This window comes from Lipomyces doorenjongii, assembly GCF_038497915.1.
Source record: "Lipomyces doorenjongii strain NRRL Y-27504 unplaced genomic scaffold V1508scaffold_79, whole genome shotgun sequence".
Classification (NCBI taxonomy): Eukaryota; Fungi; Ascomycota; class Lipomycetes; order Lipomycetales; family Lipomycetaceae; genus Lipomyces; species Lipomyces doorenjongii.
In genome coordinates this window covers 8,637-31,088 of record NW_027118146.1, presented here as the reverse complement: position 1 = coordinate 31,088, position 22,452 = coordinate 8,637, and the positions used below count along the sequence as shown (strand labels likewise).

At 45.5% G+C, this 22,452-nt stretch overlaps 7 protein-coding genes across 7 annotated transcripts; 5 read left to right on the top strand and 2 right to left on the bottom strand.

The window, feature by feature from the left end:
* Nucleotides 1-178: 178 nt before the first annotated feature.
* Nucleotides 179-4,284, top strand: V1508DRAFT_376228 (CNH domain-containing protein). Its single transcript, XM_066937591.1, has 2 exons — nucleotides 179-2,432; nucleotides 2,490-4,284. Exons 1-2 carry the CDS (start codon nucleotides 222-224, stop codon nucleotides 3,864-3,866), a joined length of 3,588 nt encoding a protein of 1,195 aa, XP_066793233.1. The 5' UTR covers nucleotides 179-221; the 3' UTR covers nucleotides 3,867-4,284.
* V1508DRAFT_425276 (N-terminal C2 in EEIG1 and EHBP1 proteins-domain-containing protein) lies at nucleotides 4,262-5,559 on the top strand. Its single transcript, XM_066941408.1, has 4 exons — nucleotides 4,262-4,818; nucleotides 4,870-4,916; nucleotides 4,967-5,046; nucleotides 5,109-5,559. Exons 1-4 carry the CDS (start codon nucleotides 4,420-4,422, stop codon nucleotides 5,420-5,422), a joined length of 840 nt encoding a protein of 279 aa, XP_066793232.1. The 5' UTR covers nucleotides 4,262-4,419; the 3' UTR covers nucleotides 5,423-5,559.
* Nucleotides 5,472-7,221, bottom strand: V1508DRAFT_425270 (uncharacterized protein). The gene is made up of 3 exons (XM_066941407.1): nucleotides 6,792-7,221; nucleotides 6,637-6,729; nucleotides 5,472-6,581 (listed from the first exon to the last, which is right to left on the bottom strand). Exons 1-3 carry the CDS (start codon nucleotides 7,074-7,076, stop codon nucleotides 5,775-5,777), a joined length of 1,185 nt encoding a protein of 394 aa, XP_066793231.1. The 5' UTR covers nucleotides 7,077-7,221; the 3' UTR covers nucleotides 5,472-5,774.
* A 3,613-nt stretch (nucleotides 7,222-10,834) lies between these two features.
* On the top strand, nucleotides 10,835-12,839 carry V1508DRAFT_464194 (uncharacterized protein). Its single transcript, XM_066942890.1, has 3 exons — nucleotides 10,835-11,587; nucleotides 11,640-11,705; nucleotides 11,755-12,839. The coding sequence occupies exons 1-3, from the start codon at nucleotides 11,005-11,007 to the stop codon at nucleotides 12,549-12,551; spliced, it is 1,446 nt and encodes a 481-aa protein (XP_066793230.1). The 5' UTR covers nucleotides 10,835-11,004; the 3' UTR covers nucleotides 12,552-12,839.
* Nucleotides 12,840-13,089: 250 nt separating this feature from the next.
* V1508DRAFT_360305 (uncharacterized protein) lies at nucleotides 13,090-14,773 on the top strand (the record flags this gene model as incomplete). The annotated part of the gene is made up of 8 exons (XM_066937141.1): nucleotides 13,090-13,130; nucleotides 13,186-13,476; nucleotides 13,534-13,547; nucleotides 13,609-13,635; nucleotides 13,693-13,856; nucleotides 13,909-14,163; nucleotides 14,221-14,634; nucleotides 14,687-14,773. 8 exons carry the CDS (start codon nucleotides 13,090-13,092, stop codon nucleotides 14,771-14,773), a joined length of 1,293 nt encoding a protein of 430 aa, XP_066793229.1.
* A 472-nt stretch (nucleotides 14,774-15,245) lies between these two features.
* V1508DRAFT_425258 (uncharacterized protein) lies at nucleotides 15,246-16,732 on the bottom strand. Its single transcript, XM_066941406.1, has one exon. It carries the CDS (start codon nucleotides 16,576-16,578, stop codon nucleotides 15,424-15,426), a length of 1,155 nt encoding a protein of 384 aa, XP_066793228.1. The 5' UTR covers nucleotides 16,579-16,732; the 3' UTR covers nucleotides 15,246-15,423.
* Nucleotides 16,733-17,020: 288 nt separating this feature from the next.
* On the top strand, nucleotides 17,021-18,702 carry V1508DRAFT_360307 (LMBR1-like membrane protein; the record flags this gene model as incomplete). The annotated part of the gene is made up of 4 exons (XM_066937142.1): nucleotides 17,021-17,229; nucleotides 17,294-17,455; nucleotides 17,504-17,591; nucleotides 17,656-18,702. The coding sequence occupies 4 exons, from the start codon at nucleotides 17,021-17,023 to the stop codon at nucleotides 18,700-18,702; spliced, it is 1,506 nt and encodes a 501-aa protein (XP_066793227.1).
* Between the last annotated feature and the right edge of the window lie 3,750 nt (nucleotides 18,703-22,452).

The following is a 22,452-nucleotide window of genomic DNA, read 5'->3' as shown; positions in this document are numbered from 1 at the left end:
ACAGGTAGACCGCGTCCGTGCCGCTAATATGCCACATATGATAGTGCGGGATGCCTGTGTCCGAGCCATATATGCAGCATATTTGCGGGATTTAGGCCATAAACGTTATCATCTGGAGAAACGCCACAAGCTCGAGTTGTCAGAACTGCGCTTGTACTTTAGTCGCCAAATCACTTCACCGACCCAGTAATTTTTGTCCGCATCCGTGTTTGCGCTGCCAAATGGTCGAGCTGTCCGACTTTAGCCACTCGGCCGTCTCGCCTTTGCCCGGCCGGCCAGATTCGGAGTACTTTCCTTTTCCCACAAGACCGTCGGTGCGCGCTTCCATAGCTCAACCTCCGCCTATTCCTGTGCCGTCGACGTCGACCCCGCACCTACTTCCGGCTCTACCTGCGCATCAGCAGCCAGCAGCTTCGCGCAAATCCAGTCAGAGCAATCTGCATCATAACTACGTCCAACAACAGCAGGCTACTGTTCAGCACCAGATCACCAAGCAGCACGCTCGCCTGGCATTGCAACCTCGTCGTCCATCCCCTCAACATCTCCATCATCCTCACAGCTCTCCGAATCTAGCCGCGACCTCACTAGCTAATGGCACGTCTCCTTATCAGAAACATTCGTCTGCAAATGAAACTCTCAAATCCGCCGCTCTGCCTACCACGCCTACAAACCGTGCGAATAAATCCATGGATCGGGACCGCACTGCCTCTGGTTCATTAAACGGCAGAACCGCTCCTGCAACACACGTTCCGTCACTTCCGGTTTCGTCTTATTCTTTTTCTCATCCTCATGCTCCATCACATTCCACCATTGTTATGGCATCTAGAGGCAAGCCTCTGGTTTATCCAGCATTACTGTCGGCTGTGGCAGAGGCATTTGTCGAGCGGCTGCAGGCCGGTGATCGTGTCAAAGATGGGCTCAGCTACAAAAATGCATTCAGTGGCGCAGAAGCTGTTGATTTGCTTATGTACATTCTGCAGACTCCTGACCGGACTTTGGCTCTGCTCCTCGGACGTGCATTGGATGCCATGAAGCTGTTCCATGATGTCACCTATGTCCATAAGCTCCGTGACCATCAAGAAGAAGTCTATCAGCTTCGTGATGCACCGGAGATTGATAATCATCTCGCTTCTGCAGCAATATCTGAAATGGAATATGACGAAGATGAATATTACGACGAAGAGGATACCGAGGAGGAGTCAGAACGGCGACCGTCCACTACAACTTCGATTCCGCCGTCTTCTCCTGCTACACCAGCGTCAATTACTACAGACGCTTCAAAGCAAGCGAAGACTTTGACTGCGGGAATTAATGGCATATTCATGCTCATGACGGAATGCTATTCGCCAACATGCACGAGATCTCAAGTATGTTACGCCGTTCACTGTCCCAAGCGGCTCGAGCAACAATTCCGTGTAAAAGAATTACATCCGACAGCTTCGTCGGCATCGACTGCAGTGGCGTCAAATGCATCCGAAATTGCAAAACTTTCTTCCACCACTGGAACTCTGAGGCGTCAAAATTCTACTGGCTCACTCAACACAGAGGAAAATGAGAAGGAAAATAAGCTCTGGATATACTCAGTACCACAGGAGATTGCCGATTCTGTCGATGAGCATGAGAAAATGCGACAGGAAGTTATTTGCGAAGTTATTTATACCGAGCGCGATTTTGTGAAAGATCTTGAATACATTCGGGATTTCTGGATCATACCACTTCGGAAATCTAATATTATCCCGGAGCACCGACGCGAGAAGTTCATTCGTACAGTTTTTTCCAATATTATGGAAGTTCATGCAGTAAATTCTCGTTTGGCAGAAGCGCTGACCAAGCGGCAGCTACAAGCTCACGTCGTGAAACAAATTGGAGATATCATGTTAGAACATGTCCCTCGGTTCGGACCGTTTATCAAGTATGGTGCCAATCAATTGTATGGAAAGCATGAATTCGAAAGAGAAAAGTCCACGAACTTGCTTTTTTCCAAGTTTGTCGATGACACAGAGCGAAAGAAGGAGTCCAGAAAGCTTGAGCTGAATGGTTATTTGACCAAGCCGACAACACGTCTTGCGAAGTATCCATTATTACTCGAGCAGGTACTGAAGTACACTCCAGCGGATTCTCCTGATAAAGAAGATGTCACGAAAGTCATTACGCTGATTAAGGGCTTTTTGACTAAGTTGAATATTGAGACTGGCAAAGCGAATAATAGGATCGATTTGATGCAACTTAGCCGAAGTTTGATTTTCCCTCCAGGTGAATATGTGGATCTTAAGTTGACAGAGGAAGGACGGCAAATCTTGTTTCAAGGCTCTCTGAAAAAGAGGTTACAAGACCAGCAGGCCGACGTAACAGTGTATCTCTTAGATCATTGCCTTCTGTTTGTAAGAAAAAAAGTTGTGAATCGAAGAGAGCAATGCAAGGTTTTCAGAAAGGTTAGTTTCGGTGTTTTTAACCATGCTGTTTCATCGAGAAGTTAATATTTACGATAGCCGATACCTCTCGAACTTTTAGTGGTATCTCAATCAGAAGAAGGTGCGAAACGACCATCATCTTCTCTCATTCCAACAGCTCGATCTGCTCCGTCTCGATCAGAAGGTGCCAACAATAAGCAGCCAATAACGTTCACGCACTTAGGACGAAGGGGATATGAGCTTACTTTATATGCACCGACCTATGTTAGTCGGAAGAAATGGGTGGAATCTATCTCTGCACAGCAACGGGTGCTTCGAGAACGAGCCGGAATCTATGTCAAGACAATTCTTTGCACAGGGTTTTTTGATAACTCTAATAGAGTGAATTGTGCGGTTCCATTCGACGGTGGACGGAAGATGCTGTACGGAACTGACAACGGTGTGTACGTGTCAGACACACGACCTGCGCGTGGTTTGTCGCGAATACAACGACCGCAGAGAGTAGTGCCTGTGTCGAACATCACGCAACTGGAAGTTTTGGAGGAATACTCAATGTTACTGGCACTATCTGATAAAACACTCCTATATTGGCCTCTTGACACGTTTGATACGGATGGAGGTAGTACTTCTGCGGGCAATGGAGCCAGTAGCGCGTCAGTGGTGGCAGCAGCTAGGCGACCAAAGAAGGTGGCTACGCACATTAATTTCTTCAAATCTGGAATCTCTTTGGGTCGCGTGTTAGTGTGTACCGTGAAAACCAATGCCATGACGACGACGGTGCGTGCATTAGAACCTGAAGAGCCGCATTCTCGCGGTAAGAAGCAGACAGCATTTCGTAGATTACTTCAAGGTCAGAGTGAGGGTCTCAGGGTGTTCAAAGACTTTTACGTTCCTTCTGAGGCTATTTCACTATCGTTTCTCAAGTCGAAAGTTTGCGTGGGTTGTGCGAAGGGTTTTGAAATCGTATCGTTGGAGACATTGGACACTCAGTCACTTTTGGATCCTGCGGACACTTCACTCGACTTTGTCATGCATAAGGAAGGACTGAAACCGATAGCAATTTACCGTATAGAGAGCGACTTCTTACTTAATTACTCTGACTTTTCGTTTTATGTCAATCGAAATGGGTGGAGGTCACGTCCTGACTGGATGATTTACTGGGAAGGCTTACCACAGTCGTTTGTGTTCTGCTTCCCATACGTCATCGCATTCGAGCCGAGCTTTATCGAGATTCGGCATGTCGGTAGCGGTGCTTTGGTGCATATTATTACTGGTGAGAACATACGGTTCCTTCACGAGAATACTAAGGAGATTCTCTATGTTTACGAGGACGATAACGGAGTTGATGTGGTTGCATGGCTTAACTTCTGGGAGTCGGCCCTTGGTAAACCAGCATATGGACCGCCTGAAAATGGTGTAACTGATGGTCATGGAGTGCAGAGGCTGGATGATTGACCTAATGAGGCATTCAGGAATTAAAATTGTAATAACATTTGTAAGTCAGTTCACTATTGGTCAAGAATGTAATATGTAAATGAGTTCTTTGTTGCGGTATGTACAGGTGTTTGGGCGAAGCTATTAGAAAATAGTATTTCATGTTTCAAAAGACGGCTAGTATTTATATGATACTTGGGCATTTCAAGAGTGTGATTATCTCGGAAGCGTTCGTTGTTTAGTTCTTTTATCATTCGCTGGGTTTGCAGATCTTAATGATTTTAAGTTTTATCTGGCGGCGAGCCTTAGTCAAGGACTGTTAGTCAAACGCAGATGTGGGTTAGGAAGTCATTGGAAATTTCATACGGGTTAGGGCTACTTTGTTTCCAGTTCACAGTATAGTGCTTGCGGGTCACACTGACGGCGCAACGTCACAGACCAGTAGTTATTTCAAATTCACGGAGCAAAGCCTGCAGACTGCGTACGAATTACTTGACCGTGTTTATTCAAGTATCAGTGGAACGGACAGGATCGTGGAACGAATATCTCTTCATGTGGGTAGGGTATTGATAAAATGAACGTCTTGATCCCTAAGTCTCGGCGTCCAAAGTTCGCGGTCAAGGTCACAATACACGATCTAGCGAATATTCCCCTCGTTTCTGGTTTCGTTTTCGTCCGCTGGCATCTTCAGGATTCGGCTCGTGGTGATGCTCGCGGTAGAACAGATAAGGTGCCCATCAAAGACCACAAGGCTATATGGAACTATGAAAGGGAAATAGCGCGGGTTAGGATGGTGATAGAGAAGGACGGGATGCTCTCCGACAAGCATGTTGTATTCGAAGTTGTGAGCGAATATTCGGGTGAGAAGGTCGAGTTAGGTACATTACAACTCAATATGGCTGAGTTTGTCAAAGAGAAACCTACTGGAAGGAGGTATTTGCTACACGAGAGTAAGATCAATTCCACTATTAAGGTATGCTGGCTACCACGGTATGTGTGGACGAGTATTAACATCTAGTTATAGATAACTTTAGATTGCAGGCAACTATCAGGTGATGCTAGTTTTTCTACGTATGTAGATATTTGCTGATATCATGGGAATGTTCTAATTACAGGTACAGTCCTCCCTTATCGTCGGGGCAAGTGTTTGGCGGCATTACTGGCGTAATAGCGGAGCAAAAAGAGAAAGACGATCCTCTACGTATGATGATCCAATTACGAGCTTTTACCATCTCTGCCTAGTTCGACTAACATATTCTGCAGACGTGCCATCGCAGCTGATCGTCGCGAACCAAGCCACACCTAGTCTATATAGAAAGACACTTACGGCGTCGTGGCAGCGACAGGATGGCGAACTACCAGCTGAAGAATGCATTGAAGATATCTTTGCTGGAGGTGATGGTTGGGCAAAGGACAGCGATGGCTTGAGTAGAGGCCGGCGATTGACAGAAGACTTGCTGTATCCAGACCTAGCCGGAACGGTGCCTGGTGCTGGCGTAGACTTAAAAAGAAAGAACGGAGAGATTATGGGGTGGGCGGAGAGGCACGATCTACGGAGTTGGACGGTTGCGCGGTGACATACCGCTGTTGCTGGGTTTCCGTCCGGTTTGAATTGTGGCACTAGTTCGGGCTTGCACCGGAATGTATCATGATTAGCCTTTAATACTAGAAATAAGACGCTTAATAAGAACAATTACACATCGTAAAAATAATAAATAACATCAAAATTAATAATAGACCTCGGCATGTCATGCATTAACATCTTTGCATCATGCAGTAGGGTAAGAGAGATCCGCGTAGTTCATATATTACACTATAAAAATATGCCGAGAATATCCCACACTGAGCATCTCAACCGCGACTTCCTCTAAATTGACACAAACTGTCATTTCAAATAATACATGCGAGACATTTCCATGCTGACGATTCTTACAAGCATCCTAATTCAAGCAAGCTCCGGGCAGCACCAATCTGACCAGGGGTACCTTTAATGGCGGAACTGGGTAATTGGCTCTTAAATGGACTGCTGAATATTCCAGAACTTCCTTCAGCCTCAGTGCCTAATTTTGGCACGACAAGTATCTTATCTGGACGACTCGATCGCTTACGAGCCGGTGTAACAACGACCACGCTGTTGTCTTCCCAAGGAGCGCTACTATCTGGCACGGTTACGTGAAGGGGGCGCTTCTTCGATACATCTTTGACAATAGCACCAGAGACACTAGCTCTCTTGGAACTACGATGATGCTTTTTAGAACGGCCTCTCCAGCGGCCATCACTGATAGCCGTATCGAACGAATAGCTGGCTGCTCCGTTTGCGGCCTTGGCCGCGGTCGACTGAGGCGGGCCAGAGCGGTGAACAAAAGTTCCCATCTTTTTCCGTCGTGGTAGCTGAGGTTTGTTGCTGATACCAGTGGCTATTCTAATGGCAGCATCCGACATAACTGCAGGGAGACTTTGAAGACGCACGGCCGCAATGGAGGCGCTAACATTAGCGTCCGCATTGTAGAGTGAGGCAGTACGCATGCCTGTAATTGCTCGGGTACCGCTAAGTATCTCGCTGATTAGTGGTGCTTGAGAAGATGACATTGGTGGTAAGATGGAAGAAGTGAAGGTAGTAGATCCTGACTCGAGTGCAGATGGCGGTAAGGGAAGATCGCAGAGTGGTGTTGTAGTCTGGTTGATTCTGACCTTGTACATGGCGAGCCGAAGTCGCATTCGTAGGCGGTCGGCATGCTTGCAACAATAACAGTCAGCCCAATTTTACGTGCTCTGAAGAGGAAAAGCATACCACTTTGCAACTTGAACTTCTAGCTGCCGCTGGCGACGCTAGCCGACGCGTTTGCGTTTGCGATTGCGAGTGTGCAGCAAGCCCGTGCTGGATCTATGATGTATCGGCTTCGCGTTAGTCATCAGCGAGAGTCCAATATAAGGCTCGCTCTTTACCTCGTCAGTAGTAGATGGATGTCGAACGACGATATCCCCGGAGGACGGCTGCTGGGGACTGCTTGGCAAGGTGATTTTACTTTGCCTGCAAGTACCAACATCAACGCCCAACGCGACTTTCGATTCCGAACCTCGTGCCGAACCAGTTTTGCGCGTATTAGAACTGCAGTCCACCGCAGCTGCATACAAGTCGACGTGCTTGTTGATGGCAGTGTGGGGTGCGTGCATTATGTTAGCCGACACATCACCGAGGACGCGACGTGCGACTTGAGGAGACGCGGACATGACTAGAGGGTATCGACGAGAGAAAGTTGTAGAATCACCGGTGGAGCGCGACTCCAAGGGTATGGATGAAGAAGAGCGCTGGAGAGACGGAGGAGGCTGACGAAGGACGGGGTCTCGAGCAGCTGAGGTGAGGAAGTGTGCAGGAATGAAAGCTCGAGAGACCCGACCGCGGAGCCGCGCGCGCACCAAAACAAGGTGCCAAAATTTACCCGGCCTGACGCGTATAAGTCAAATATTACCCGGCAGCTACGCGTCCCTGCTGCGGGGTGGTTCTAGCGTAGAGCTATCAACAGATGACTCGCGTCTCAAGCCATACTTAACCCATAAAATGTCATTGTTTGAGCGCCAGGCCAAAAATTTTGCTCAACGGGGATTCTAACTCGCGAATTACAACGTTAAATCGAGGTTGACCTCTACGTGATCTCCATTGGCGGCGACGCTTGAAGATCGGCCCACGACGTTGTACCTACCAGTCTTGTGTCGGGTCCCCCATACACATGCATAGAGCCAGATTTTTAGATCGCAAATCTTTCGCCCGCACCCCGGACAAGATCTGTCGCCTCCCCTAGCTTCCCTTCGTGTTTAAAAGGTTAATCTTTAACTTTGCTGAATCATAATTCACCCGAGGCTGAATGTGCGCTGACATGGTTGACGCATCATTCAGTGGTGAAGCCCGAACTCGGTGATGCAGTCATCATTGGTGCAAGCAGTACAAAACACTTTGAGGAGGACATTGACCTCTGCCGGTTGAGGTTTTCGTCTCTATCTCAGTCTAGATTCTATTCCCACGAGTTCTATTGAACAATGTGATTCATTGACCTCGCTCGTACTGCCCTGGTGCACTCGGGCCAAGCGTCGTCGCGAGGGCATGCTTGGATTAATCTAATGAGAGCAGGAAGTAGGAAGACTATGACTGAATCCGTAACATTGTGTACGAATTTCAATGTTAGGAGAACACGAGTGTAGGAGATTTGCAACACGTAATTTTGATACAGGCAGTTTAGATAACTAATAGCATACTTTGAAATATATCACACGAGAAGAGAAGGCACCATAGACAACAGCCTGAAAGGACACATCGAGCAGTGAATCGTTCGCAAGAGATAAGAGTAATGTCTCATATTTGCCAAAATTGCTTGACGAAAGTGCCACCACAGAAGTTCATCTCGAAAGCTCGGCTCATCGTTGGGATCACGACAGATAGGATCCAGTTCCCTCCCGTCCGGCCTTTCTAGATCTGCAATTAAACTAGTTATCTTGCAAAGTTGTCATCTGGGTTTATAGAAAAGTCGAAACAGGGATCGCAAAAGTAATCCGTTCTGACATGAGTTGATCCCCGTAGGTCCTTCCTCTCTGTCAGAGTTGATCCCCGCGGATCCTTCCTCTCTTTCTGTAATCCACCGAAAAAAGTCTCTATTGCGAAACTCTTCGACCTTAGAGCCTGGAAAGATATGGGCAGCCACGAATGTTCTCCAACTACCAGGGTCGGCATCTGGGTTGATAACACCAGTTATTACGCACCTCCCGTCTCTCTCACGCACTTCTTTTCGGAACCGGTCTTGTCTACACTAACTGACCTCGAGAGTACCCGCGTTATGCAGGGCCCGTCTGTGATGGATGTTCTGGCCGATTCGATATCTGCCTCAATATCAGCAATCCGCTATATATCAAGAACAATTATAAGCAATGCTCACCGCCGCCAGAATTGGGTTTTTATCTTAATTGCCAGGCTGGAGAGCTCGTCGGTGCTTGTCAACTGGTACCTTGTAATGATACGGTGTACGGACAATCTGAATTGATAAGGGTTTCTAGCATAGAGAGAAAGTTCTTTTCTCTAACCGAAGAATGCATCCTGATTCCTCCGAGTGGCTGATCTGGCATTGAAGCGTCCTAAAAATGAACATTCGACCATAACATCTGTTCGCTGCCATGCTACCGACGCCTTAATGTACTATCATTGATAGGTGATGAGTGAGTAAATATGGGAGGCGTGACGTGAATTGAAGGAAACTTAGTAAATTGACTGGGAGTTTGATGTCGCTCCTAGGAAAATGCGGCTCCTAAACGCCAACCTTGCCTGAATTCTGATGCCCCTTTCCCTGCCATTGTCATGATTTGTCATTATTAACTTTTCTGGCGGACTAGTCTCGCATGATCGATATAGTATATCGATCGACGATCGTTAACAAAAATGCCGTGTGTCCAATTTCTAATGTCTGACGATTGCTGTTTGACGATATTTATCGTCAGGCCCCTGGTTCGCCGATGCTATATCGGCAGAAACGTCATGATATCGGCAAATCGGCAGGATAACTATGTAAATTTTCAGGATCGATCATTACACCTGGATATCTATACACCATTGCGTTGTGGTGCCATCGTAGAACAACTTATTTATCGTACATGTTTCCCATGAGCATCAACATTCGCATGGTATTGGCCGTCATGTAGTGTCTCAGTACACCGAGCAAGTCTCTCCACGCGCTAAACAACCTTTCCACTGCAACCTCGGAAGCTGGGCTTGCTAAGTAATCGCTAGCGGCAGCGGTCATCTGCCGGTAGTGATCTTATGAGTACGCCACCAATTACACGCCAGTTAGGATCTTTTTGTCATTAACACTGACCGGATAATAAAGTACTTGTCAATATCTGAGATAGGGCTACTAGTCTGATCTCGTGACTGCAGCCTTCGCGGCATCCAAGACTGGACATGACTGTCTACGGCAGAAGCTTGTCCAGCTGCAACTGGCAGCCCTGGCCCCGCTACCAATGAGTACTGTTGATGCAGATTCTGGCGTATAGGTTGTAGAATCACTCCACCAGAATTATTATCATCTCAGTTTTTCCAAGGTCAGATTGCCATTTACTGAGGATCCAGGACAAGATCAGTACAGTACATATCAGGGACTCGGTCTTCGGGTGCTGCTTCATCATCACTGCCATCGCTGAGGGCTCTGTAGTCGAAGCGCTTATTGCAGCGAGCTGTCATTTTGGGATCATATTACTACAGATATGCTTAAAATTTTCGTTCAGGGCAAATTAGACATTTAATTATATGGTCGCCGGTAATGACGATATACGATCCTCAAGCTGCCGATACGATAGACGAAAATTATCGGCAGACCTGAAGTGCCCGATTGCCGATTTGCGCAAACGTTGCCGATATCGTATCGCCAACAGCCCTATGCTTGTTCGTTCATGTGACCATAAACGGGTGTGAGGATGCAGATTTATACGACAATATCCAGCTTGGAGGCAGACTAATACTTTCGGTTCGGCGCAAACTGTATCGCGAGCAAGATTGAAAAAATTACTCAGGGCTTACACAACTGATAATAGTCCATCCAAATTATTTTTGTGCTGCACGTCCAAGTTTCGAATTCAGCTAGAGAAAGCAAAATTATCTGAGACTTGTGGATTGTCCGCCGAATACGATGTCTCCGCTACCAGGAACCAGGCCAGACGAGGATCCCAATGCATCAAGTTTCAACGAGCTCTCATGTCACTTCTGCTGAAATATAATCTACTTATCAACGCAGTTAAAATAGTCAGTGAAAACGCGTCGAAACGGAAGTTTCCGGACCGGCAGGCACGTGCGCGAATAAGCGAGACCCACTAAACTGGACCCGGACAAGCGCCAGTTGATTTGGCGTCGGACCCCTTGTTTTGCACGTGCTCAACCGCCGCCCTTGCCCTTGTCATCTTCAGGAGTTAATATACCCCCTCGCGATTGTTGGTTGGTTACTCCTGCTCCAGCACCTCTGGTCGTCTGGCGGACTCGAAAACTTGTTATCGGCTCTACTCAGCGTGGCCAACATTTCTCACGATTTCAACTTTCCCTGAGTTTTGTCCTGACCAGCTAGCTGCTTTGACACCTCCTTCCGCATTCGCTGCTGCAGCTATATGACAGCCAGACCAGTGACAAAGTATGCCGTGTGAGACTGCTCAGTTGAATGCTGTAGTATTATCGCGCTTCCATAGTAGTCGTCTTGGCAGTGCAATCAGCGAACGCGCCACGGCTGACTCCCCACCAGGTGCATCAGTATCGCCGACGTCACCTCTTGCACAGTATCCTTCTGTGCCGACCTCTCCGACCGATACAGTTGTCCCGCGGCAGATATCGTGTGAATTCTCCCGAGATCCGTACTCAAAGCTGCTGCAATACTATGAGACATATCTGCCACCACGTAGAAAGCAAGGTCGATGGGTCGACTCTCCTAATGGTGAAAAAACGGTATGGGTGCCTGACAGATTCTCGGTGACTTCGACCTCTAGCATGATTTCAAACTTGAGCGATGACTTGGAACAGTCGCTTACTGATACTGCGAGCGACTTTCAAGGCTCAGTCTCCGTTTCTGAACGATTCAGTGCTTGTAATCGGCCAATCAATATTACAGTTATCCCTCCCACTCCAGCTTCGAGTATCCGGAACAGTAACTCTGTTGTTCGGCGCAATCGTAGCACACGCAGCACTCGAAGCATCCGTAGTAATAGGATGGCAAGGGTTGTAGGTATGCAGACTGGTTCGTCGTTGTTTCAAGTTTCCTTGCTCATAAGTTGCAGGTGGATCGCCTACGTTGCCTCCAATCAATGCTGACTATATCCTTCTTTCCCACTATCCGGCAAATGGTAATTGTGTACACTGCTGATCCTGGTGCTTGACACTGATGTCATGCAGGTGAAATTGATCGTCATCAATCGCCATGTTTTCCTGGCATGACAACAAGTATGAAACAGCACCATACATCGACAGGAGAGGTCAAAGAAACTTACGATACTGCTGCAGTTCGAGAGAAAACGTCACAAGCGAACAGCTGCCATGGACCGCATTTAGCATTGAGTTATCGCACTGATCAAAAACAGCATGAGACACAACGTCCAAACCCAACCGTCGATCCAGCAAATTCATCCAGTCGTAATGACAGTTCAATCTGGATAGATGCACTTCCTACAACAGTCAGCGATGTGTCTACAAAACAGTCGAATTCCTACGACACAGTGCCACCAGAAAACCGCAGGGGAGGTCGCAATGCACTGAACGACGATGAAAACGAATATGGATGTGTACATCATTCTTTTGATGGCGAGACCGTGGTCAGCGACTTGTCTGAGGTCTTTGGTTATGATGCTTATCATAACACACTCCGATACACAAGTGAATGCTTAATTAGATATGACAACCAGAGCATTTTTGGTCAAGAAATCCCTCTTACGCGGTCGCCGCCATCACAAAGCGCATTTTCCACTACAGGGATCAATAATGGCTTTTCTACTGGTCCAGAGAGCCGGCGCGACAGAATTATTCGGGAGAGTGTCAGTAATTCCCCCTTGCATGCTCACTTCTCCAATCGAAAAGATAGAAAATTTAGCGCCTATACGGTTCTTTCGACGGTAAATAACATCACGTCCTCGTCCTCAATCACACATACTGCAAAAATGCCGTGGAAGAAACTATGGGGCCATAAATCATGCTAAAGTGTTTGTGTCAGGAACAAGTCATATATCATATCTCATTGTAATTCTAAGTCGGTTCAACGCAAACAGTTGTCAAAATCGTGGAGAGATTGCGCCTCCTCTCTCTTGATCTAGTACTCAGCACATCATGTCGACAACTTGTATTTGTTTCGTTCTTGCTGTGTTATTTGTGGCCTTGCCAGCGCCACAGTGCCACTGCTAGCGTCTCGGTAGTTCCCAGGTCCCATTACTTTTAACTAAAAATGTTAAGCGAGTCGCTCTATTACTTGTTAGCTGGACTAAATAGGCTGCAGAAGTTTCGGTCAAAATTTAAAGCCCTAGCCCTTGACATTAAGTTCGTCCAAGTCGCTCAGTCAAGCTTTTCATCAATTGGAATGGCAATGATGTGAAGTATGATCATGTGCAACCACTCTGAATACGAGTTTTCGATCTAGACTTTGCAATAGGATACTGTCGATCTAATTTATTGTCGCGGGTTATGGAATACAGGCGAACCTGTAATAATTAAGCCAGTAAACGTCAAGTGACTTGTTTCAATATGACCACGTTCGACGACGATGATCTATTCACGGATCTATAGTAAGTCTGATGTGATTCATGCTCTTAATGTATGTTATCTAACGACTCGATTTAGCAAGGACGATGATTCCGCGCCTATTACAGACACAGCCTCTGTCTTTGGGTCAATGACAGCCCCTCGATTTGCGGATGTCAATGGCCATCCAGTTAGCAATCGAGAATATACAAGTGCAGAAGTCCTACTTCCGCAATCAGAGCTTGACATCGCACACAGATCTGATTCTCATGCCTATAGCGGTGTCGGACATGGAGACGATGAAGGAGGCGCGCCGCAGGCTTCGGGCGCCGATCATAGCGAAAGAGTGAAATACTTGAATCACGAAGGCGAGACGTCGAAAGAAGACGGGTAGCTATTCCTATCTCCCAAGTTCAGTTTCCGCAGGTTGGCTAATAGTGATCATAGGAAGATGTTCATCGGTAAGGTACTGAGAAAGTGTTTGCTGAGCTCGCTATTAATTCAATTGATTCGGTGATGCAGGGGGACTAAACTGGGACACAACTGATGGTACATGTTTTGGATTTTCCAAAGCCGTATATTGATATAGCGCTAATTATTGCTTAGAAACCTTATTTAAGTATTTTTCTCAGTTTGGTGAAGTTACGGAATGCCAGATCATGCGCGAAGCTACCACCGGTCGGTCACGAGGGTTTGCATTCCTAACATTTAAGGATTCCAAATGTGTGAACACTGTGATGGTCAAAGAGCATGTCTTAGATGGTAAAATAGTGCGTATGATTAAAATTAGATTATCTCTTGCTAGATGCCAACACTGAGCAGATCGATCCCAAACGTGCAATTCCTAAAGACGAGCAAGAGAAGACGTCGAAGATATTCGTGGGTGGAGTCTCACCACATGTGACTGAGGCAGAATTTCGGAACGTGTTCTCACGTTTTGGCCGGATTTTAGACTGCAGTCTCATGATCGATAAGGATACTGGTCGGTCTAGGGGATTTGGATTTATTACATTTGAATCAGATGCTGGCGTCGACAATACGTTAGCAAACTGCCCTCTGATGATCGGGGGAAAGATGGTATGAGTATTTTGCTTTTAGTCAGGAATCGCTGCGGAAATGTTGACGGCCAGATAGGTTGAAGTGAAGAAGGCGCAACCGAGAGGTCGAGATAAATTCGAACAGGATGAATACAGCGCCAACGATTCGCACAGGCCACAATTTGCAAATTATGATGAGGAGTATAATTCTCAGCAAGACAAATCTGGTCAAGGGTATAATGGCGAACTGGGAGATACATTTTATGCTAATGGAATGACACCATCCATGCTAGCACAATACTGGCACAGAATGCAGGTGTACATGGTCGCTCTGCAACAGATTCAAGCCAGTGGGATGAATAGCTACGCTGCATATGGGAATATGCAGGGGCAGAGCCCTGAAGCGCAGGCAAACGTGAGAAATAGTCAAGCACAACCATATTACTATTCAAACAGAGCTGCGTATGATGCTCCGCGGTTTTCTGCCAAGCCAGTTCCCTTGCCTTATGAAGTATTATCTAATCATACTTGCTTTCTTGCTTAAATGTCTGACTCTCGCTTAGGATGAGAACGCAGGTGACGCTTCCCACAAGAATGAGAATAGTAAGCCCATAATCGCTGCGGGGTCTGTGAATGGTAAGTATTGTTAAGAGCAATGAATCTCGCTGGGATATGTCTGACAAAATTAAGGTCACGTGGAAGCGAATGTTGGCTTTCTGCAGAGTCTTAACCGCAGTAATCCGCGAGATAGTATGGCTGATGCGGCTCACTCTGCAAGTCCTATTCCTCTGCCGCACAGACAGCAGCAGTCTGAGCCCGATTCAGAAGCAGAAACCCCGCTAACAGAGGAAAGATCGAGTACACCTGAGTATGGTACAAACGTAGGTTCTCACGCATATCAGTTCAGTCAACAGAATTATAACAATTATCAACAAAATATTCCTAGTGGTCCCAGATCATACCGAAGCCAACATCAAGCCGGAGGACCTCCAACAGGACCGAGACAAGGTGGATACGTGCATAACAGAGGGCGAGGAGGTATGTCGCGAGGTCGCGGGGGATATATAAATCGAGGAAATGCGAGCGGATACTATCCATATGCACGATAAATTGTTGAATACTCAATAATGGATGCATATGTTTTGTCTGTACAGTTATATTATTGATCCATTCAAAGATCTTACATTTTGATTCAGTGTATATCTATGGAAACCTAGTATTAAAAGAGAATAATGAAACATAATAACTAACGCTATATATACCAATAACTGTCATAAAAGTCATAAGTCATAATAGATTGTCACTTAGACTGCCAAGATTCCTTGCCATTTCTTAGTATAGGCCCGTCCTTGACCATCACCACTGTTACGTAGCTCACAAGTGCAATATGACGAGCCCAAAGAATAGCGATGATAAGATTGGACGTGACATGTTTGGGCGAAATCTTATGCAGTAGACCAGACTTCTTGGAAAGACGGCCTTTGAATTTGTAGCCTTGCGCTGTTACGCTAAGTAATTGACCCGTCACTGACGAACTCCCACAAGGGTCAATCTTTTCTAAGCAAGAATGGTACTTCATAGACGGCATGACGTGGAAGATTCCCCATATAACAAAGTTTAATCCGCTTATAAGGAGATAAACCAATAAATTTGCCCGTCTAGGATTCGATAACAATTCCGCATAGTAATTGCGAAACTGACTTTCCGCGTCCTCTACACAAATTTCCAACTCTTCCATTTCACAGCCAGGTGGCATACCAACAATACCCAGAGATGATGTGGTCTGGCCACGTCTATCATGAAAGCGGCGACTGTTTTGCTGTAATAGCTGTTGATTTTCAACCCTGGCTCGTAGCCTTAAGGCGTTGTTTACCAATAGCTTTTCCGATGATACGTTGTCCTCACTATCGCTGTCCTCAAACGCTGAATTGCCAAGACCTACATCAGTAGTGTTGACTTTCAGCTTCAAGAAAGTGTCTGCTGGTGGACGTGGGTCTGATTTTCTTCTTCTTGTAGTTGTTGGTGAAACAGACCCCGGGCTGGCAGGAAGTTGAAGCTGCTGCTCGCGGGTTCCGCGTTCAAATCGACGCAAAGATCCTGGCGACATCGGAGATGGAAGCGTTCCAGTTTGAGTGACATCAGCTATGTTACTAGCGGAGTATCTATATCGATGAATTCCGACCCTCGAGCTGAAGATAGTCGAGGAGCGGGATGTGGAGCTATCGGAGACTCGACGAGAGGACTTCGCATAAGAAACGGCATGCTGTACCAGCTGAGAGTTGGTAATTGTCCTGTTTGGATCAATGGAGGAAAGAGGAGTCGAGTGCGAGCAGTCGCTATGACTCGTTTTCAGTGCTGGAAAATCGAAGTCAGAGTGACTGTCCACGAGACCGACAATCATTTTCGTAGATAATGACACGAGTCCAGATGCTGTGAAGTCCACAGATTGGACCATAGTCGTCTTGGTGATGCACCTCGAGGGCGAGTATCATTCCGGCACGCATGGTCGCACTTCCCTCGACTCTCGCTAAAGTGGCATATTTGCAGTGTCAACAAACGACGTGCACGTGTCAAAACATTTTAGCTTTCGGCATTACCCTTCCGACACTGGCGGCACTCATTCTCTTTGTTGCAGCCCCTCTCATTACGAACATTGGTCTCTTATACTGGTCTACGGATATATTCGTGTCACAGTAGCATTTAGTAGGTTTCAGTTGATTATTGTGACAACCCTATTTTGAAATTTTACCAAATTATGCGAGGCTGAGCGAATGTTCCCAATGGTAGGACATAAAATAGTAACTATTATCAAGTACTTAATGGAATAACTTTATGCGCATTAGTGGTGGCTATCAGTTATCGGTTTCGGCATAATTGCCTTCTATGTGGTGTGGCTTATGGACTACTTCTGTACAATCAGGCGCACTCCAAGCTACCTCCTTGTCGCGTTGTTCTGCGCCGTTTACATCCCATTATCTATCGTATTATTGGTTCCTATTGATTTAGCGTCGTCGACGTCCGACAGTCAGCCATTGCTTGCGTTGCCTCGGAACGTCACCTTTGCAACATGGAGAGTGGTTTATTGGCTTGCTTTCTTCCTGACATGGTATGGACTTTCGGTGATGGAATCGCTGTTGCGCTCTTTTTAGCAATTGCTCACTTTTGATTAGGCTTATACTGCCAGTGCTACAAAGCTATCTGGAATCAGGTCACAATGATAATTCGAAAAAGATACGTGATGCTTTAAGAGCCAATGCTCGCTACCAACTCATCACGCTTGGGGTGGGTTTGATTGGACTACTTTACTTTTATTTGTATGCCGGACTCTCCTTGTAAGTAACTTTGTTACTATAGTCTACCATTAATCTGACCGATTTTAGAGCTTCCCTAAAGGCACTTGTTATTGCACTCTCTCATACCTATTCGTTGATCATATCGACGTGGTTCATGGGTATCGGGGTCGTTCAAGTATGTAGTGTTCAATATATTATTATAATTTGGTCACTATTTTACGGCTGCTAATGGAGAGTAGATTCCGCGCGCAATGTTCTTGAATGGTTCCCCGGCACGAATTCTGGCGTCATTGGAGGAAAGAGCGCCTTCCATACACGACCATCTAGCAGAGTCCCAGACACAGTTCAAGGAAGTAACATCAGAAGTTCGTTCATTGATACCTGTCAAGGATGGTCCATATAAAGACTGGATTGATAATTTACTAGATGAAGTGCCAAAGACCGGCGTGGCTCCGCGTACTTTGAATCGAAGTCAAGTTACTGAGGAATATTTGTCATCACTGTCATTTCGTCTGAGAAAGTCTAAAATGGCCTTCGCGCGATACGAAAGCGAGTGGAATTCACTGGTACGGAACGTGGCAGATCTAATGGACATTGTTGAGGCAGATGGATCACGGAATCTTCAGTTTAGATTCCGCAAATCTACGCTATCTCCGCGGTTGGCATATTTTCATTACAATTTTGTCCGACCAGGTTGTTATAAGATTGTCGGTATTATAACAACAATCTTTTCAATAATTCTGATTTGGTCCGAAATTGCACAGGGCACGAGAGCATCTGTCCTTGGATTCATTTCAATATCAACCTTCGGGTTTATCCAAGAATTACTGTCGTTTGCGGTTATTGCGTATATGTGTACTGCGGCCCATTCGAGTCTTGCCAAGGTTAAGGTTTTTAACATTTATGTTTTAGTGCGCAAGCATACTGATTCTCGCTCTGCAATTTTTTATGCGAGTCAAGCATGTCGTTTGACAATCCCATTGAGCTACAGCTATGTTAGCATGGTTCCTCGTCATGCTGCAGCATCCGTATTTGAAGAATTTCTACAGACGTCTATAAATTTGACGCCTCTTGGGAAATACTTCGTCGTATGGTTGCCGAGATTTATATTAATTCCCGTTTTATTTGCGTATTTCAACTTGTATGATCGCGTCCAGCGTGTGCTCGGCTTTGGACAGGAGTTTGGCGATGATGATGAATTTGTAGGAAATAGGGCGGAAGGTCGTGATTTGATAAACTATGAATTGACTAATAGGAGGTCAGAGTTTCAGATTAATATGATATAGATCATAATATATGGAAGTATGCAGTTCTTGGTCCGTCTGATGAGCTTTCTTCTGCATGCCAAAATCTAAAGCCAGTAGAGATTCCTTGATGTAGACACGCTCGATCTCGACAAGACAATAATCAATATTTTACGAGAGCTGGGAAAAGTGGTTGCATACGTCTCGCATCATTAAAATTTACGGCCTACAATCGATTCAGAAACTAGCTAGTTGATGAACTTTCTTTGATGCTGCGCACCAATGAAAGAAGCATTGCTCTATTTGTATGTTGCGCTCTTCGTCGTACAACATGGTGTGATGCGTCAATGAAAGATTGAGCAAGGGAGTCGAGGAACAGCATGTAACAGGGAGTGCACGAAGATGAACTGGTTAGCTTCATGCGATTTGGAATCTGTCATGAGACGCGACGCAGTGAGAATGGAAGTACGTCAGAGGTACACGTTAGATAGCCCAACTCGAGTAAGTGGTGATAAGCCGGGACTTGATATCTATATAATAAGCGATAATATCAAAATTACGACTGAAAAATGCCATCCGGCGTCGCACCGATCGTACAAGCCAGATGCTCCCACAGAGCGAACGAACGTCCCCCAAGGGTCAACGTCTTGTCTGTAGACTTCATACGATGCACAAAATGTTGACTATTTATAGTTTAGTTAGATAACTTTATGACTGACTAATCACCCCTCATATTTGAGGTCAGATGAGTTTCATCAATGGGTGATTAACTGCGGCATCGCTCAAGTGCTGCAATTGACGAGCATAGTGCTGGGTATGTTGGGACGAAGCCCGATGGCACTTTTGATATTATGAAACTTTTCAGTGGCATTTTTGATATTTTCCTTGTATGTAATAATGAAGGTTATTCTCCAACTAGCAAGATTTGTACCTTTCACAATAATCATAATGTATCAGTTCATACAACATGCAGCTTAACTATCAAAGTAAGAGGGGATTGGGCCGGTTTATATACTACGGGTCGGCCTTCATACATTACCGATCAGATACAAGGACCAATTAGAGAGAGAGAGGCAAGGCCACAATCAGCCAAAGCTCGAAAAAGAGCTGCGTAAAAATCGGCTCAAGATATTCGAACAGAACAGCTATCACCGAACTGATATCCAGTTGAGGACAGTGGTTTTGAATGCAGCAGAGAATCATCCCAAATAACTAAAACGAACTCGGAAGCTCGCTTTTACTGTCTCGATATAGACGAGCTAGGTATGCATTACTAGCAGATAACCAATGGCTGGCTATGTATACCTGGTACTGTGTAGGGCACTTGGCGATAGGACATCAGCAACGTTTGTGCAAATCGGCAATCAGGATCGTCATACTTTATGTCTCCAGATAATTATTGTCTATCGTATCGTCAACATCGGCGATGATCATCGGTAGTTTTCATACCCTGAACATGAAAGTTTTTGAGCACGATATCTGTAGTACTATGCCAAATGCTATCTTAACAAACAATTAATATCGTCTTGCCACAATGTCTCCCTTTGAGAGGACAACTCACTGTAAGCGCCTTGACTACAGAGCCTTCAACGATGGCAGTGATGAAGCAGCTATCAAGACCGAGTAGACCCTGATATGTGCACTCGTCCTGGATTCTCAAGTAAAAGACAATCTGATCCTGGAGGAATTGAATTAAGAGAGGATAATAATTCTGGTAGAATCAGCAGAATCTCATCAACGGTACCCATTGGCTGTTGCAGGGCGAGAGCTGGGCATCTGGGCAAGTGAAAGTTACCATGATTATCGGAGAACTATGTTGGGGTGGCTGGCTAATGTCTATCGAATCGAACATAAAAGGAGTCCGAATGGCACGATGCATTTAGTATCCTAATAGTGTGGCAGAATATAAACTACCAGATATGTAACAATAGTGTGGATGCAGAAATGACGCGATCGTCATCATGCAAGCCTCCAAGTAGCGCGAAGATAACATTGGCGTGTAAACAGGTACGGAAGGAAAACAGAGCAATATGATGAGTTAGATGATGGCGCCGCAGATATATAAACTGAGACGTGTCCGAGCAGTTTGGGTTCGATTTATGAACGGTTTCAAGCAAAACTAGCTTCAATACTGCCGCTTAGTTTAGAACCGGAAACTAGAAAACTGTTAGTGACCGCGACGTCGGGAGCATATCATGCATGCATCTGGTTACGCGTACACGGCATTCTCAGCGTTGTCACCATATTTCATGAGGTATGACGGATACAAATACCGGTTGTGCCTGGAATTGGCTCACATTCAATATGCCACGTTTAGAGTGAGCTAGATTGATACTATGCTACACACGTACAGACGTAGTGGAGAGACGAGCATGATAGGCGAAAAATGTGTATCAAGTTGAAAATTGGTTGACAAATACTATCTAACAAAAGAAGATTGTCAGAATATCCGACATCACATCGTCTAATTAAGACTCAAATTTTCAAGATTGGGTTGAGTAACTTCTGTTTATGCCTTATATCTTAAAAAATAGTACATCACCTTCGCTCTAATAAGACAATTTCTGCGCAGACTATTGTGGAAATCGTTGAAGTAAATAATTAATGACTGAGACAGAAATGGAGTGGGCGCTGGAGCGGAGAAGGTGGAGGAGTGGAGAAGTCGTTTCCAGGAAAACGCGGTCCATGCACAATAAATGTACTAAAACCAAAATGCCTCCCACGTAATATGACGGCAATAACAAAGCAACCAATCCCAGACCTAATAATAATCCATATGAAGGAACAAGATTTTGGCCGATCACAGTTGTATTTAGATATGGTGTATTGCACGTATTATCGTAGCCTAACCAGTCATGGGCAGCATGCATGACTATCGCAGAATGTTGGCTATGATGTGAACATGACGGTACCTCTATCTGTTGGGTATTAATGAGCAAGGTCTGACTCGGGTACTGGCCGTGTGTGGCGTTGTTAGTCAAGGAACAGTTGACTACTGCATTCACCATTCCCATGTTTGTAATCTCTGATAGCTACTCTTCGTAGTTCCCGTTTGCTAATGAGATTGGAAACGCTGTATGGGGAACGTGGTCACTAAATTCAAACTCCTAAATTTGACCTTGTCCCACGCGCCAGACAAAAGATAGCGCACAACTTCCTGTTCAAAAGTGTGCTGGAACTAACAGTTATATGCAAGAAGCTTGAGATAGCAACGATCCTCATCATTACAGACCAATCTTGTTGCGAGTATGAATCTTGACAATGAAATATTATTCGAAGCTAACTTAATTGATCATACATATCCTTGGAACAAAGTATTGTGTATGTTGCGAATACAAGACTGAATACTGTACGTATTATATAAATAGATACAGACGAAAGCAGAAAACCTAGCACTGTAGGAGATTGACGATTGCACATGTAATAAAACTGGGGTTTTTCCACTCATTGAATAAGAATAGAAAAAGGTAACTAACTACTAGATAGAGTACACAGAAAAAGATGAGTATCTACTACTCAAATCTTATCCAGGTAACAAGTTTTATTTTGAAGATGCATAACACTTCCGCTCGTAAGATATGCAACCCTGAGTCGCACTAATGACAGTACTGGCAAAGTCATGAATACTGTTGTTGTGGAAGATTTTAAGACAGGAGAGCCCGACGGTGCCCCTTGGAGGTCCTTGAAATTTGGTACGAATATGAGAAGCATCGTAGCTTCCCGTATATTCGCAAAATGATCACTAAACCTTGGCTAAGCCTGTCAGCACTTTCAGCACTTTGTGTTATAATA